The sequence below is a fragment of the Cimex lectularius genome, unplaced genomic scaffold (assembly GCF_000648675.2).
Source record: "Cimex lectularius strain Harlan isolate CLEC.00 unplaced genomic scaffold, Clec_2.1 scaffold19, whole genome shotgun sequence".
In the NCBI taxonomy this organism is placed as follows: domain Eukaryota; kingdom Metazoa; phylum Arthropoda; class Insecta; order Hemiptera; family Cimicidae; genus Cimex; species Cimex lectularius.
The window spans coordinates 1,581,999-1,600,564 of NW_019392664.1; the positions used below are offsets into that span (position 1 = coordinate 1,581,999).

General features: G+C 32.8%; 1 protein-coding gene across 2 annotated transcripts; it reads left to right on the forward strand.

Moving 5' to 3' along the window:
• The first annotated feature begins 447 nt into the window (after window positions 1-447).
• LOC106662304 (zinc finger protein 800) lies at window positions 448-13,540 on the forward strand. 2 transcript variants are annotated; one of them, XM_014386314.2, is made up of 9 exons: window positions 448-779; window positions 4,146-4,337; window positions 5,291-5,440; window positions 5,494-5,694; window positions 6,951-7,185; window positions 10,533-10,660; window positions 10,718-10,903; window positions 10,975-12,238; window positions 12,309-13,540. In XM_014386314.2, exons 2-9 carry the CDS (start codon window positions 4,152-4,154, stop codon window positions 12,422-12,424), a joined length of 2,466 nt encoding a protein of 821 aa, XP_014241800.1. In that variant the 5' UTR covers window positions 448-779; window positions 4,146-4,151; the 3' UTR covers window positions 12,425-13,540. The 2 variants fall into 2 exon arrangements, with proteins under 2 accessions (XP_014241800.1, XP_014241801.1); XM_014386315.2 differs by lacking the exon at window positions 448-779 and adding an exon at window positions 3,977-4,077.
• The last annotated feature ends 5,026 nt before the right edge of the window (window positions 13,541-18,566 follow it).

Consider the following 18,566-nt stretch of genomic DNA (forward strand, 5'->3'; position numbering starts at 1 on the left):
TTAGACATTTTTTGGTTATTGATAAACTTTCATAGCTTTTACTATGTTTTTATTGCAATCTACATAAAAAATGCTGTAAAATGATATATTCATATAGTTGATTTGAGCAAGTACAACGGTGAAATAGAAATATTAAAAGACGGAAAATTTCAAATTTCAATTTTTTTAGAGGGGGGCAAAACTAGAACTATTCACAAGAAGTGGTGTTTACGTGTCTAATATTTTGGAGTGGAGAATCTCTTAAAGTTTTGTCCAAATCCATGACACACCAAGGTGTTCGTCCCCTTGTAGGTTATTGTTTTATTGACTTTTTGTTTTATTTATCCCTATGAGACATACTTTCACCAAGTAAAAAATTTTATGTAATACAATTTGTTAAAAAAATAATTGTCTGACGACCGAATATTTCGTCACTGAAACAATTAAATCGTGTATTTTTGTCAATTTGGTTAGTCGGGCCGAGGTGGGCGGATAAGAAGCGGATAACAGACAGAAAATCCGTAGTGATAACCGTACAAAAGAAGAAGCGGTGAAGAAGTGGTTCACTTTGTCGGAGAAGGCGTTCGGATAGAATTCGAACCCTGTCCCGTGGAAGGGCAACGTCGCGAAAGGGGGCAGAGTGGGGCGAGACAGGTGCTGGCCTCGGGCCTGCGGCCAAGCTGGTAACTAGCGTTCCTCCTTCTGATCCGGACTCTCAATCCCAACAGTCAACTGCTTGCTTATTGTATGTTGAAATGCGACGGACGGAATTCTAGCAAGGAACTGCTGAAATTTATGCCGTAAGTCTTTTTTCTATTGGATTCCGTTCTCAGGCCGGCTGCTGGCCATTGCTGAACAGTCGGCTGGCCCCTGTGTTAGCTGGTCTGCCTGTGACCTCAGGTCTGAAAGAGGGCATTTACTGCGTTTTCAGCCTGCAATCGGTCCCTCGGGTTTATTGTAAATAACAGGACGCATTTCCAGACCGATACTGAACAATTTCAAAGCTAAAAACCCTTTTGATTCCCTGAAAAGGAAAATTTTGGAATGTTAGTTTTCTACCTTGCAACACACAATTGGCCAAATCTACTCTTGTAAAGTCTTACAGATGGACTTTAAAATACCTGCCTGCATCCTATTGAATTATGTGTAATGATTAATTCATGACAAACCCCTGGGAAACAGGGTAATTTTACATAATTAAACCCTACTTTTTGAGATTTTGCCTTAGCACTCGATGTAAGTTTTAATCGCTTTCATTAAGCCTTAACATGCCTAAAATTTCAAATTATACATCATTAGCATTAGTACAATCATGTTACAATAACAATTATTAACAAAAGTGAATTAAAAACCGCATAATTTTCAGATTTTAACGATGAAAAGTGCGTAAACTTTCACAACGATGCTTTATCATTCAAATTACAATCACGTTCTAGTATAAAATTACAATAATATTGATAATTTTTTCCAATGCATACATTTTTTTTTAAATTTTATGTTTAAGATAATAAAAAGTAAGTATAATATTTCCTGTAACCCAGTTTTGTTTAACACATCTGTTCATTTTACTACTTACATCGTTTGCGTTTTACAAGTTTATAAGCTAAACCAAGGCGTTTAGTTTCTCATTTAAAAATTAGTAATATCCTCTCTATTAACAAATTTTCATCTGTTATCCTTTCCTTGCGTTTCCTTGTTGTGAAGTCTTACAGATGGACTTTTAAATACCTGCCTGCATCCTTTTAACTTATATGAGACGATTAATTCTTGACAAACCCCTGGAAAATGGGGTAATTTTGCATAATTAAACCCTACTTTTTGTGATTTTCCCTTAGCACTCGATATAAGTTTTAATCGCTTTCACTAAGCCTTAACACGCCTAAAATTTCCAATTATAAATCATTAGTAATAATAGAATCATGTTACAATAACTACTAATAACAAAAGTTAATTATGAACTAAAAACAACGCATGATTTTCAGATTTTAACGTTGAAAAGTGAGCAAATGTTTACAATGAATCTTTATCGTTCAAATTACAATCATGTTCTAGTATAAAATTACGATAATGTTTATAATTTTTTTCAATGCACACTTTAAAAAAAAAAAATTATATTTACGGTAATAAAAAAGTAAGTATAATATTTCCTCTAACCCAGTTTTGTTTAACACCTCTGTTCATTTACTACTTTCCTCGTTTGCATTGTACGAATTTATATGTTAAACCAAGGCTTTAGTTTTTCCTTAAAAGAAATTACTAAAATCCTCTGTATTAATAAATTTTTATTTATTATCTTTTCCTTTAATATATGAACAGAAAATAAAAACTACGCATTCTTTTTGAGAAAATACATTTTTTTTCTATGTAACCTGGGCTTCATGCATTATCGTAAGTAAAAAAAAAATTTTTTTTTTTAAGATATTCACCTGGCCTTTACATAAATATTTATATAATATAATAATACATAAAATATCACTTTGATTAAGCCTCATGCTGAAAATTTCAATTTACAAATCATGTTCAATAAGAGAGTCATGTTATAATATACAAAAGTTAATAATAAACTAAAAAAGGAAGAATTTTCAGATTTTAACATTGAATTGTTCGTAAATGTTCACAATAATAAATGTTTTATCATTCGAGTTACTACAGTGTTTTCGTTTAAATTAAAATCATGTTCACCCATGTTAATAATTTTCAATAAAGAACGTTTTATAAATTAATAAACTGTATAATATTTTGTATGACATAGTTTTAATGAAGAACTGTTCGTTTATTGGCGTGTTTCTAGGCTAAACAAAGGAGTTTGTTTTTTCTTTAAAAGAAATTACTAAAATCCTTCTTATATGGTATTAACACATTTTATCTAGTACCCTTGCCTTTTGACATATCAACAGGAAATAAAGTCTGTACATTCTTTTTGAGAAAAAGGCATGTTTTAACGACTTACAATTTGAATCAAAATTGAAGTTCGGGTGTTTTAGTTTATAAAAAATATTCTTTGTAAAGATATTCACCTGGCCTTTATATAAATAATCACATAATAAAATAATAGATAAAATATCGCTTTAATTAAGCCTTAACATGCTGAAAATTTCAAATTCCGAATGATTTGTAATAAAAGAGTCATGTTATAATAAACAAAGTTAACAAATAAACTGAAAAAAGTAAAAAATTTCAGATTTTAACATTGAATTGCGTGTAAACGTTCAGAATAATGTTTCTTCTTGAGAATTACAATAATATTCTACTATAAAATTACAATCATGTTGATAATTTCCGACAAAGTGCACATTTTCTTCTTTTTTTCCATGTACATGATAATAAAAAATATAATATTTCATATTACACAGTTTTTATGAACTCATCCGTTCATTCACTGAGGTGGCCAAACCAAGACGTTAAGTTTTTGCTTTAATTGATTTGACTAAAATCCTCATTATACGGAATTAACAGATTTTATCTATTGCCCTTCCCTTTCATATATCAACAGGAAATAAAATGCCCCCTTTCTTTTGGTGTTATTTGAGAAAACATTTTTTTAACATCAAAACAGGGACTGTATTGTATAAAAAATGTTGTAAAACATGTTCGCCATAACATAAAACTTGCTTTGTATTTCAAATTTGCACTATTTGGTAACAAATGATTTTTCGATACTACAGTCTTTGTTTTCAGCCAAGAACATAACATTTATTTGAAATCTCTAAAAGCTAGAAAGATTAATGGTTTGAATTAAATATTTAATAAAGGCGACGTTAACGCTGCTGATTTTTTCTAAATGTACTCCGAACCGAGTCATAATTTTTCAACAGAGCTGAAAGAGTTGGATATTGTTAATTGAGGATTTAGTTGACCCTTTGAGGAGACAATATCTGTTTATTTATCACTTTCCTTCTTTAACCAATAGACAATAATATTTTGAATTGGTAGTAGACAATTCAACCTGAATGGGGGTCAAAGTATCAAATAGTTTTATTTAAATTCTATTGTTTCTTCTTAAAAAAGTTTAGTAATTTTATCATTTAAATTATAAGAGATGCAAGACGCCTAATTGTTAACCTTAACAAAAAATATTGCTTCCTTTCAAATGCGAAAGTAATATAGCTTTTTCCCCTAGTGCGCCATCGCCGAGCAAAAATTTACATCACGTTTTCATGTTTCAGGTAGCGATGAAAGGTAAACCGCTGAGAAACAAACCAAATACTAAACCTATGAGGATGAAAAAGCAAATCAAGGCATACAATAAAAAAGGAAAGGAGAAAAAACAGGATGTTTCTGTTTTGCACCAACCGGTCGACGCTTCAATTGACTCCCTCTCAGACATAATAAAACTTTTCGAAGACAGCTCTCCTGAGGTACTTTGAAACAAATTGAACATACATTGAGCAGTTTTTCAAAGTGAGGATACAGGAAATTTTGATTTTATTATTAAAAGCATTGAGACGTTTGAATTAGAAGATTCAAATAGTATATATTGAGCGTAAATAAGCCATTGTTAGGGTAGACTCATTTGTTCTAAATTATCTATGTTTTTAACTGAAAATAAACTTGGAATTTATTTATTTTTGTTAAATTTATTTCGTTAAAGGAAAACTTTCGGTTGATACATTAAGAACAATATGATTCATAATGACAACATGAGAGATCTTTTATAGATAACTAATCTAATGAGGGATTAATTTTAATTGAAAAGTAATTAAACATCCTCCTTGTAATGCAATTTTTGGTTTCTTAATCGGAAGAATTAATTAACTACTATCCCGTATAGTTTTAAAGTTAAATTTTTGTTATAGTCTCTATTTGAAATCATTTTCTATTTTGGGACTGTTTGTTTAGAGGAATTAGTCACTGCCATTACCAATTTTTATCTGATTGGGCTTTTTCTCTTTTATGAATATGAGAAATACAATTCAATCTATTGTATACATCTAAAACTCAACCTTCTCGTATTTGTTAAAGGTCTTTCTTTCTATTCTAGTAGAAACTGAATGTATATTATTATATACTATAAATGGAATGTTTGTAGGGTAAATTATTGGCTAAATTAATTAAAGGTTAAATTTAATATTTTATATTTTTACCCGGCTTTGTCATTTTTGGTTGTATATCACATTCTCACTACGTAACACAAGTTACAGCCTTGTAAAAATTTAAAAAAGTCAATCCTTATACAAATTTTGTGACTGAAAGTTTCTTCGCTATTCTCTTTTTTTGCTTCTTATTCTCAAATTCAGACATTTACAATGATATTAACATAAATATGCTTATATTTTAACAAAATTTAAGACAATTTTAACCTTCTTTTCAGCTCAAAAAAATCCTAGATGAAGAATGTGATATTATTTATGAATGCAAGGCGTGCAGGTCGTTATTTAGGAGCATGCCAAATTTCGTTACGCACAAGCGCTCCTACTGTTTGTCCAAGTTTAAAGAGAGGATGTCATCGCTTAACGGAGAGGTATAAAGCATCAGGATTAAAGGAAGCCGGCTAGTGCTGATTGGCTTTTCTAGTTTAAGGAGCAGACGCTGATGCTCGGCAAACAGCGCGGAAGTATGCTGTCAACAAGGACGACGTTGAGGAAGGACATATTGACTCTCCTGGACAGCGTGAGCAGCATCAAAGTCGACTACAACATCAATGGGCCGTTTGTGGTACGAGAAATGGACAAGACTTCTCAAAGCTTACTCCACAGCTTCAATCACGAGGGAAAGGTAAGATTATTTTTATATTATTACGTTTTTATAGTAATTTCAGGCATTTATATGTTTTTTAATTCTAAGACTTCATATGGCTTAGTTATTATTTTAATGGATTTCGAAATGTAATTTTTATTTATTTATAATATCTGTTGTTGAGAATATTAGTTTATTTAGACTTTCTTTGAGCTTATAGTAATTCCACTTGCTTGGTTAATTTAAACAATTGTCTACAGTCACACTTGATTGAAGTAAAAAAAAAATTCCTCTTAAAAATTGCATAAAACAATGAAGTTATATCAAGAAATTATATAACGTGGAAACATTTCCAAAAGTTAGAATTGAACGAGGTGAAAACATGAGCCAACCTCCTTGAATGTTGAAGAAAGTTGAGAATGTTTCTAGCACTAGCCTTCCTGTCTCCCTCCCTTTTAGATGTTTGAGCTCCGGGAAAGAGGGGGAGATAAAGAAAGGTGTGCTATAAAAAAAAAAAATTCTCTGGGGCTCCTTCGGGGAGTTCATCATTGCAAAGCTTCAAAATTTTCTAATCGCATTTCCGCAAGCGTTTATGCGATGTTAAACCACTCTCTTTCCATCTCATCCCACACTAACTAATCTGTCAAATTGACAGGATGTATGTTAGGTTTTTTTGGGGGGTTTTGTAGTGTAATTGTTAAAATTAAGAAAAAACGTAATGCGTGTTAGGAAAAAATATTTTTTATATAAAGTCTACATACAATTATGTAGTTTTACAGATGTAAAAATTCAGTGGAATAATGATGTTTTAATATGCAAATTAATAACAAAGAGTCTTTATTTGTTTTTTGGTTTTTTTAACTAAAATCAGGATTATAATGTAACATTAGGTTACGGTAAAATAGAATGCCCTTGAGTTTTATTTGCTGCATATTTTTATTTCAGATCATGCCCTTGCAAATATATTTTAACCAGAATTATACTCACTTTTATAGAAATTTTTTATTTATTTGTGCACTATTTGTTACTAATTGGTTTTCAAAAATAAAACCTGAATTGTAGGAAAAATAATATGAGGTTTTTTTTATTATTGAGAAAGGATAATTTTTTTTTATTAATTAATCTTTTTTCATAGGTTTATAAAGCAATCTATAAATTTTTTTATATTTATCATTTATTTGCTTTCTATAAAATAAGATAATTCTCAGAGTTCATCGTTATGACCGAATGAAATTTTTTACTTATATTAATTTTTTTGTTTTTGTTTCGCTGGACGTATAAAATTGCTTTTTCAGCATCCAACTGTTGAAAGAAGTGCAACGATCGGTCCCGATGGGCGATTCTTGGGTGCTAAATCACCCGAGCCCGAAGACATCAAGTGTCCACTGTGTGAGCTTCACTTCGATTCACAAAACGCTCTCAGCGACCACAGCCAGGAGAAGCACCCCAAACTGAAAGACTACTACGTCTGCCCGTGCTGTAAACAGTGTTTCGTTAACGCTTGGAGTGTTTACAGGCACATGTACAAAGGTGAGTAAAAGAGTTCTATTTCCGGTAAACAAAAATTGCATCTTGTCAGGAATTTTTGTCCATTCGACTACTCAGAACTTGAATTTATTGATTATAAAATGGTTCTTTACTTATATTTATTATATTGATATATTCATGTAATGAAATAATAACTTATGAGTTTATAAAGTCAAAGAAAACTCCAGCGGATGTAATTTTCGAGATTCATCGTTGGACATTTTTTAGGTGAAGTGGATAAAGATATCTCTATCTAGTTCCTTATCTGTTTAAATTTCTTAAGGTTGTTTGAGCTTTAAATTTAAAAAATTAAAAAGTATGAATTTAAAATCATTTAGAAATATTGAATTTCCAGAATGTATTATTTATCTTAATTTTACACAATTGACAGGGATAAATTTATACTCATTGAAAAATTGGAAATAGTTGTTGTTTTAGGATGAGCTGTTATATAAAACATTGATAAAATGCCACTGCATTTAATAAAATAAATCGCCCTTGTATAACAACCTCGTATAAATTAGAGTAAAAATTTGTACACGGTTTAAACCGAAAAAGTTCAGTGCCTTGAATAACGCATTATAAATTTGTTCCTACGTTGTCTGCTTTGTTTGAAAGGCCAGATGTCTGTTTTTTCAGAAATGCAAGATGTTTTCAGGCAAGATAGTATATTCACCATGCCCCTGGTTCGACCCTTTCTTCTTCCATTTGAGAGTTGTATTCTATTCTTGAAAAGATTTCTCATCTTGGTGGTGTTTGATTGGTCTAACTGTTTTTATTGTTATGAATCACTGAAATACCGTTAAAAAACTAATGAAATTAGAAAAAAAATTAAAATGACTAAATAACTAGAGAAATAGGCTTGATCGTGTTTTATAAATTTGAATTTATTTTTTAAAGTTTAACGTGTTAAGCCATGGCCTTTAAACATGTTCATGACAATTGTTAAAATCAAAATTTCATTTAAATACTAACCGTTAGCTGTATAAATATTATATTTTGATATGAAAATGAATGTGCCCTAGAAAATATAAAAATAAATAAATTAAAAGCTGCAGTATAATTTTAAATTATTCTATTATTCTATCTTATTGTTATAATTCAGCATTCTAATTTTTTATTTTGCTTATGTGGATTGATCATATTTGCATCATTAATCACTAAAGACTGGATTTTCATGCAGTAAAACCCTTAAAAACGTTCAATAAAAACCTCAAAACATGCAAAAAATAAAGATTAAAATTCCCGTTTAACACAGTAAGAGTTTTATTTATATAATAAAATTAATTCTTGCTTTCAACATTGTCAATGATTGTTTACTTTATAATCAATTGATTATACTCATTTTTAAAACCATGTACAAATATACATAAATCCAATAATACAGGGTGACTTTAACTTCTGTTCCTCCCTATATTTTTTATTGGGTTTTTTGGAAAAACCTCGAGACACGTAAACTTTTATTTTTTGTCTAGTTTCGCCTGAACCAAAAAGTTTCGATCTAGCTCTCCAGGATGTTTGGATATGAATAGGAACTTATTTCAAATGGCAGGCACTCATCAATGTATATGTTTTTATGGTTTTTCAACGCTGGATTTAACTGTACAAACAGTTTTTAGTTTATATATAGTATACAACTAGATAATAATAATAAAATAAATTTTAAAGTTTATAAATTATGCTTAAAGAATGAATATGGAATAACTAAAGTTAGGTTACATTCAACTTTAAAAGTAAAAAAATAATAATACCAATAAATAAAATTTTTATTGTGATTCACCACCACATATGTTTAATTTTTTTCTGTTAGTTTTTACTTTCAAAAGACAAAAGACCCACTCTACATCTGCACTCATTAGTAGGCGTTGTTTGTTTCAACAACTTTTTACAGCAGGCATTGTCAAAACCAAATTTTACCATCTGTCATTGGTTCTGGGTAGTCCTTTAGTTTGCATTTTTGGACTATTACTACTAAGAACAGTAATTTTTTTTACATGGTTCTGCTTTGCTCCCATGCAAAAAAAAAAAATATTGAGAAAGTGAGAAGTGAGTGAAGCACGTACAAAAAAGATTTTACCCTCAAGGCTGTTCTCACACCGGGACCGACTATGCCCGATTTTGATTGTCCGTATTTGCCCAACTTTGCAGAAACTTTCCCAACCAAGGGAATGCAATCTGCCCTCTCACACTGAAACTGACTTGCGTATACGTTCATTTAACTTAGTTGTGCGGCTCAATCCTAGCAAGCTGGGATTTTTCACATTCAAATTTTTTAAATTCATTTGAATTCAAATTTAACATTTCACGACGACCTGTATAATGGTGTGTGGGTTTCTCATCTAGTATTTCAGTATTTGTTACATTAATACGAGCCATATAGATTATAATATTTTCATTGCATTGAAATTTGCATAATCTTTGAACAAAACTAATAGAACACAATATAAATTATTTATAATTTTTATATATTTATTCTTGAAAAAATGCACACAAACATATTGGCACATTCTCTAGTAGTAATTATTGTTGGTTGATTTCATAAATATACCCTCTCCTAGAAGAGAATTTTTTAAAGTCAAAATCTTCATGGCTTTGAGGACTAGGAGGACCAATTCCAGACTATTTTCTCTCCATTTGCTTCTTGCAACTATATGCAAATTATGAGACTATTTAGACGGGCAGGTAGGGCCTATATCATTAGTCAACGACTTGTTTTTGGACATTTTCAAGCGAATTCACACTTTTCGTAGATTTCTGCTCCTAGGATGTGAGGCCGTGCACTTTTTGTTGTGACATTTGGATTTTTCATGAGTAGCCACAGACTAAAAAAAACGACAACTTTTAATTCAAGAAATAGCTTTTGAACTATCTGAAAAACTTTTTAAAAAAATCATTCCAAATTCATGACAACTTGTCGATGGATGAATGATCTAAGTCTGTTCTTCTAATAATTTAGAAGAAAAAAAAGCTCCCGTCAAATGAGTAAATTCTCTTTCTATAGTCACATTTGGATATAATCAGTTACATTGTGAGAGTAGCTCAGTTCATTTATTCAATACAGTTAACCCTATTAAAATTATGTGTTTATATGCTGTTTTCCGTTATAAAAATTAATTTAAAAAAATGTAAAAAATATTTTGTGCAGCAAAACATAAAAACATGCAGTTATGTGCAAAATCAGAGTAGTGTCAAAAGAATGAGCTTTCCATGATTCAAATTTCAGCCTTGGTTTCATTCTGTTTAAAGTTTGCAAAAAAAGGTGCACTTACACAAGATTTACTGAGAATAAAATATATATAAAAAATTTGATAAAATTATAAAAACCACTACTTTTAATAATTTTTTTCTAGACCATAGAAAGACAAGCGAGGAAGTAAGAAGGTTAAGGAGTCAGATTCAAAAGCAACATATTTATTCTGAGGAAGATAACACTAAGACTGATGACAGCATAGAAGAAACAGTTGATAGTGATGAAAAAGTAAACAAACCAAATATTTACAGATCCTGCGATATCTAAGTTTATTATTGCTTTCAGGAGATGAAAGAATTTGAAGAACGTCATAAGTGCGAATGTTGCGGGAGGCAGTTTGAGAGAAAAGTGGCAATGTTATCACATTATACATCGTGCTTGAGGAAATCACGTAGTGATAAATTAGATAATAAAAAAAGACATTTTCCTTCAGAAGTGCCTTCATCTACTCCAAGCCAGTTGAAAATAATGGTTTGTATATTCTCGTATTTTACCATAGAGTATGGGTTTTATTTATTATATTTGGGTTTTTTTGTCTCTAGGTTCGAACAGATTATAAAAAGCAAAAACTGTCGGCACCTGATAACCTTTTAGACAATCTTTTACAGCCCAAGATAGTATTAACGAAGACTGATTCTTTCATTTCGCCTGAAAGTCATAAGCAAAATATATCAAACAATGTCGATACACAAGGTATATTGAATAAATCAGAATCTAAGCTCGAAACGAAAATTCGGGAGCTTCACCACATCCGATTACAATTAGGAACCGGGAATAATAAAGTTCAGAAATGTGACAGATTAATGGCTTCGAATCCTCACATTATTAATATAAGTTCGGACGAGTTCGAGTACGATGACGAAAGTGAGACTGCGGAACTTAATCAAAAGTCGAGTGATAAAAAAGCCGATGATTCAACAACAGATGATGTTGGAAGTATATTAACAGATGAGTATAGGTTTGGATCAGGAGAAGAAGAAGAAGAGCGTGAAGGTGAGGAAGTATTGGGCCGTAGAGAAAATGGCAAAGAAATAATCACCACAGATAACAAATTTGAACCAGTTGAAAATGGGGGAGAGAATCTAGACCATCTGATAGATAAACAGCCTGAATTAGTTTACCTAATTAGCGATTCGGAAGATGATTCTTTTAGAGTACAAGATCAACGTAGTATAGTCGAACCTGAAAGTACAATAAATGACGAAGAAGAAAGTCCATCTATTGTGAGAAACGATATTTCCCCCAGGAATACATTAAATGATACTTCTATTTCAAGTACAGAGCTTTCGCCTGTAATAAATGGAGTAGAATATCATGAAGTTGAAGGTGAAGAGGAAAATTCTAGTTCTTATTTAAAGGATTGGTGGACGATCAGGAAGATAGATACTTATATTGACCGCTCAAAAAAGAAATGTGTCATATGTTTCAAAGTGTTTTCTAGGGTGCAGTTTGTTAGGCGGCACGTTGCCCGACACTTTGGCATAACTAATTACAGATGTAAACTCTGCGACCTTGAGTGTTTCCTCCGTGCTGACATTCTTAGCCATATGTTAAAAGCTCATAATCTTAAGTACCCTCGGAACATTAACAGTGAGTACTGTGAGAGGGTCTTCCCTAAGGAATCCTCTTTCAGCAAGTTTCCGCTTGCTCTTGATGATTCAAATGATGACGAGATGCCTGAAGAACAGCAGATGTCTAACGGGCATGACAGGGATGCCAAAATCTCCAGTAGCTCGTCGCTGCTGGATTTGGACGATGGGCTCTGCGCGGACCAAGAAAATGAAAAAAATACAAAAACCAATCCCTGTGAGTGTTGAATCTCTCTGTGAATAATATATTTTAAATTCCATTTTTTATTTACAAAACTTAATTTCAGATGATACTGACTTAGACGATCTAGTCAATACAGAGAGCCCAAGTGATGAAAAGCTTAAAGCACTTATGATGGAAGTCATTTTTGGAACAAAGCCTGATGAAACTGGTAACCTGTAACCAAGTTTTTTGAAGTTATCTTATAAGAGGAAGAAAAGGAAGCATTATTTTTTTGGATATCTCAGAAGTAAGCACTAAAGAGATATCTTTCATAAAAGAGTTTCTATCGCTCGATAATTGTTCCTTGAGTACAAGCTCAGTTATGTGATTTCTTTTTCAAAATGAAATTCAAGAGACAAATATGATTAATAATCTGTTTAACAAAAAATAAACAAATAAATAAAGAAATTGAACATTTTTGCAAGAGGATTATCAGAATTGATATTATAAAGGACATGTACATGTGTATTTAGATTCATTATTAAACCATAGTTCCTAGTGGGGGGGGGGGGTTATGTCTCTTATAAAAGTTGCCAAACTAGAATGTAGACACCTTATTCAGGTAGGAATGTATATTTATTTTCTTAACATTCAAATTATTTTGACAATTTTTTTTTTTAAACTTTACACCTGTATTTAACACTTTCTGTGATTTTTTTATGTATAAAGTATGGAAGGTAAGAGGAAAATAAATTAATTGTGATTTAAATTAAGAGTGATGATTATTGTACATTTTGTGCTGGTGTATATATTTTTTATTTTTTGAAAAAAATGTTTATTTTAGTTTTATGGTTTATTGAGAAGTTAGAAGTTTGAAATATCTGTTATATAACAAAATTGTTTTGTATTTTATAAAAGGCTATAACATTATATTTTTCTTTCTCCAAAACAGGTATTAAATGTGAATTGTTACCTGTATTATTATTTAAATATTTGGCCAGAATATATTTTCAAACAATAAATAATATCTTTATGGCATGTTTTCCAGTTGTCTCTCCCAAAATGTTTACAGCATAAAAGGAATAATGTACATTCATAATTTAAAGCATTATTTTTAGCCTAATTGTTTTTAAGATCAAATAACGATATTGCAAAATTTATGTTACATATTAATATCTTAAATTAAAACAAAACAAAAACCAGTTTTATTTGTAAAATAACTTCTGTGTCAAAAAATGTCAAGAGATCACATTTGAATAAAATTGGATGCAAAATTCTAATCAATATCGATCTCGAATTCAATAACTTGGAAAAATATAATAATTTTCTATGACAATAAAATTTAAAATAATCTCATCATCCTATTTCAATTAGTCATCCTTATAGATAAACCAAAAAGACAAGATAAATTGTGATTGATCTAATTCAACATGCAAAAAGAATAATTTTGTAACTGCAGCATGTAAGAAAGTAATTTTTTTTTCTGGCTTCCAACATCTTGGTCATTTCAGCCCCTGACTAAGTCTATATTCTATTTACCCTTTCAAACACTACATTCATACACATAAATACATCCATACAGTACACTCATTCCCTTTGGTCGTTAAGAGTCCACCTATACTCAAACTAATCTAGATTGGGGTCGATGGAGTACTTTTATAAATATTCCGCCATCGACCCCAAACACGCTCTCAACGTTCGAGGGGTGATGATGACGTTATATTTCACCCTCACCCTCGCCATTCACGCTAATAAATACATGCACTCAGACAAAACATATAGACACATAAGACATATACAATAAAAAAAAAAAAACCCAATTCACCCTAAAAAGTGGAACAGTGGACCCAGAAACCCGCTGCAGTGCTCGAGTACCATTTTTAAATTGGATGGCATGCCTACATGCTCCCTGTAAGGAGTCAAGGCATGACATGTTTCCAATATGTGGGGCACATTAAGCAACCTTTCTCTGCGTAAGGGGCACAGGCGCGGGCTTTGGCCCAAGATTTTACTAATTGTTAATGTTAATGATATTAAATCTCATTGTCACAGGTACTTATTTGGATTCGCACATCGGATGTTTCATACTTTTGGGACAACTATCGGTTTCATGCTAATCAGATGACCTCATGTCATGATGACATTCCTCAAGCTTCTAAATCCATTTCATGTAAGCCAGTGAGTCTGTGAGACACACCTTTGGTACCCAACTGTTCAAAGTAAGCATTTATCCAGCGTTCCTGTGGCCTGTGTCTTTTGAAAATTCTTGGATTAGGAAGTTTTCAAAGAAAAATAAAAGAAAGAAGAAATAATTGGGCTGTATTCCACAAGCATAAGATTCATGAAATACTTTTTAAAATATATCTTAAGAATAAGTTTAGAACACCAATTTTTGATTTAGTTGAAACTGATTTTGATTATCGTCTTCAAAGGAAAAGGTCAGATAGAGCAGCTACGATGTATATTTTTGACGGTTTCATCAAACAATGTAGTTTACTTGGTGCACTTTAAAAGCAAATTGTCATCTTCCTCCACAGAAGGTAAAAAGGATAAATGAATGGGCTCTAAGTCCTACAATGACGGGACTTACGGTTAAACAATATGATCATACTTTGATTGTTGACATTGACAAGTACTCAAGGAAGGTAGGAAAGATACAAGAGGATGAACAGCTAAGAATGCCTTTCTTGATGGGCCTGTACTACAACCACCTTTTTCCCTTACTGGAGCCAATATTGTACCATAGCAGAAGGACACCTGAGACCTGAAAGATGTGATGAAGAAAAAGATCGCCCACTTTTGGGTCAGGGTGGTTTTCATGAAGAAAAAGAAAAAAGAAAAAGAAAAATACATCGGACTCTGGTCTGAAAAGGCTGGGAGTAGAAGCGAAAAGGTGAAATTTACCAAATTTTGTATGGACCCCATACATGCCTTCTAATTGGGGGGTGAGAGACCACGCAGGTGCCCATTGTGGGAAGAATTATCTCGGAATATTCATGTGCAAATGGAGACATTGCCAATTACCCCAAGGCATATCGAGTACTCTAGGGTAGTGTAAATATATTTTATCAGTGTGAATGGCTTATCCCCAATTACCCCGAGGATTATTGAGTACATTGGGGCAGAGTGAACAAAGTCTGGTGTGTAATTTATTAAGAGTAAATGTAAGTAATTTATTAGAGGGAATGAAGTGGTACCTTTACCCCCAATATCGAGTTATATAGGGTAGTATGAATGATATACTGTCATATTTTATCTTGCTTCTGGTTTTTGTGTTTGTTATTTTACCCATAATTGAAGATGTATTGAGGTACAGAGAAGCTAGCATTAGGTAAAGAAAAGAGACAGTCGGTTCTTTAGTCTGATCATAACTTGGCTGGAGAAACAGAAAAAGAAACTGGTAAGATTAAAACGCGTGAAAGACAAGAAATGACAAGAATGAGAGTGCTGGCGATGACCAATGTCATGTACTTTGCCGACCCTAAAAGTTAAAAGAACAATAATAAAATAAATAAATTAAAGCAAAATTATTATGTAAATATATTATTTTTTGGTCATGTCCTTCTGAGAAGTTCCTCTAAGACATTCCATAAAACTTGCTATTTCTATCCTGGGATGAGAGACAGTTCAGTAAATCTTCATATTTCCAGAGGCAAAGTAAAAAGGAATTCCAAGGGTGGAATTCGACGATCCAGGCTAATGGAGAAAAACCCCTCCGGTTGACAAAGCGTGATTAAGGAATCAACAGGACCAGAAACCAGACCCAAAGAGGACTCGGCAGGTAAAAGGGTCTGTAAAACGCTTTAATAAAAGTAAATGTTGGGTTGAGGTCACGCGATCTATTGCACCAACCATTTGGACAAAGTGCTCTCATTTTTTAACGACTCCATCAATTCCGGAAAGAATCCCACCCAAAATTCTTTCAACATTTTTCAAGCATGGTGATTTTTTTATTTGGCTCTCAAGAAGATAGTTTGATCAATATTGATAGTTTAAGGTTTTTTTTAAAATATTTGTACTTTTAGTAAGTTAATATTTTAGTTCATTTTAGTGCCTTAAAAATGTAATCAAACTGTAAAAGTAGCGATAAATTATATTAAAAATATTCAAAAAGCACTGTTTAAATAGGCTATTTAAAGTATAGGCTAATTTTCGGACGAACTATTATAATCTATTTATATAAAGATCTCAGTCGAACCAGTTCGTATTGTTATTAGAGGACAGTGGCCAAAATAAAAAGAAATCTTTACCTGCTGAACAACAATACGTCATACCTATCTTTATAATATCTTTACTGCCCCCTTTCTAAATTTCAAGATGAAATTTCTAACACAAAAAAACTACTCTGTATCTCTGTGAAGTCTCAAGTTATCAAGATTTGATTGCAAAACAAATGATTACAAATGTATTTTTTTAATGTCCGATTTGGCCTGGATGAATGTTAAACACTCCCTAGTATCGCTGAGAACAGAACATTTTAGTCATGCTTGGTTCAATTGTTCAAGTTAGGCAAGTCAACAATTAAAACGGATTAGTAGCGTAGTATTTCATTAGGTTAAACAATTTATGAAATTATGAAGATTTCCGCCCTTAATAATGACTTACAAAAACCCCTAAGCAATGACCTTTGAGAGTTAAGTACCCTATGCGATAAAAAATCGTCTTGGTGGAGCTGCTTGGCTGCTGAGACCCATGAGGATCTTTAACGTCCGAAATTATCCCCAGAGGGACTTCTCAGACGCCCGGTATTCTCAAAGAGAACACGAGGAAGATTGTACGGATTGTAGATGTATGGAATTATCACATCCCTTGGCTAGCGAGGTAGTGCAATGCTAACCAAGTTCAGAAGTGCCCTAAAAAGGGCACATCCATACTTGTGCCTTGAAAAAGGCAGTTTTGTGGTTTCCGGCACGGCCTTTCACCACCACCGGAGAGATAGAGAAGGCACTCTATCTCCGGCTCCGGTTGGCCGGTACCCTCCAGCTAAGGTACTCTACTCCCGTGGTTCAGTATTATTTTTAAGGTAGGACTGATCGCCCAACCGGGAGTTCATACGAACCCCCCTACTGATGCACCCGTTGCCTGAGGGGTGCGGGTTCAGTAACCCAGGAACCAAAACAGAGGGGGTAAGGAAGGGAAAGGAAACTTAGGAAAGGAAGGGTATAGGAATGCAAGGGGGGAAATTTGCCTCCATTATTGGTTATCCCCAAGCACCAGGGTTGTTGGTCGGACTTTGCCTGGGCCCACAAGGAAGGTGTTCCTGTGGGTAGAGCTCTATGAGAGGGACTATGACGTGACCACAAAGATTGGACGGTTCCAAAGAATGTGTGGCACCATTCACTTCTTTGAGAAAAAAGTACGATAAGAAACTGACCTCTAATTTTGAAAGCCCTTGGACGAGAATCTTTGACCCTAAATCCAAGTAGTCGAAGAATGTACACTGATGAAGCCATCCGAAAGTAGTTAAAAATATACTCGATGATAGAGCCAAAGAAGTTTAGAAATATGGCTTTTCCACCTCTATTAATACTACTACTACTATATGTCTTTATGTTTTAATATATAAACAAAGTTCACAATTCGGCAATATATCTTAAAAAACAAGAAAGACGTTCCTCATGGTTTAAAACCGTCTGAGGATCCACCTCTATTGCCTACTAGTTAAACGTGTGATCCAGTATCGACCTAGTGTCACCGAGATAGATAAAGGACATGACAACGATGGTTGACGTGAAGATGGAAGTGGCTGAAAGCTTAATCTCCGAAGAAGAAACCCACTAGTTTTCTACTAGTTACTAGTACAGACTAGGTTTTTATGCGGAATTGAGCAGATAACCGAAAAAGATTGTACGGTTCCAATGAAAGTGAAAAACCATTCACCTCTTGGGGAAAAAGTACGAAAAGAAACTGAGCTCTAATTTTCCAAAGTCCTTTGACGAGAATCTTTGTCCTAGTGCATCAAAAGCAACGAATCCAAGTAGTCGAAGAACTCTGTTGAAGCCATCAGAAAGAAGTTGAAAATATATTCTATGATGAAGCCAAAGAAGGAAAGAAAGACGGCTTTTCCACCTCTATTACCTATTAATTAATTGTGTGATCCAGTATCGATCCAGTGTCACTAGACATAGATAAAGGACATGACAACGATGGTTGACGTGAAGATGGACGTTGCAAGCGTAATCTCCGAAGAAGAAGAAACCCACTAGCTTTCTACTAGTTATTAGTACATACTAAGTTTTTGCATGCGGAATCGGGCAGATAACCTAAAAAGATTGTACGGTTCCAATGAAAGTGAAAAACCATTCACCTCTTGGGGAAAAAGGACGAAAAGAAACTGAACTCAAATTTCGAGATAGAAGAAGGACTTGACAACGACGGTTGA

Excerpts from the sequence above, each read along its gene's own strand:
- LOC106662304 (XM_014386314.2), top strand. The coding sequence starts at position 4,152 with ATGAAAGGTAAACCGCTGAGAAACAAACCAAATACTAAACCTATGAGG. Across the intron at positions 5,695-6,950 it reads GCTTCAATCACGAGGGAAAG|CATCCAACTGTTGAAAGAAG; the intron begins GTAAGATTATTT and ends TTGCTTTTTCAG. Across the intron at positions 7,186-10,532 it reads TTACAGGCACATGTACAAAG|ACCATAGAAAGACAAGCGAG; the intron begins GTGAGTAAAAGA and ends ATTTTTTTCTAG.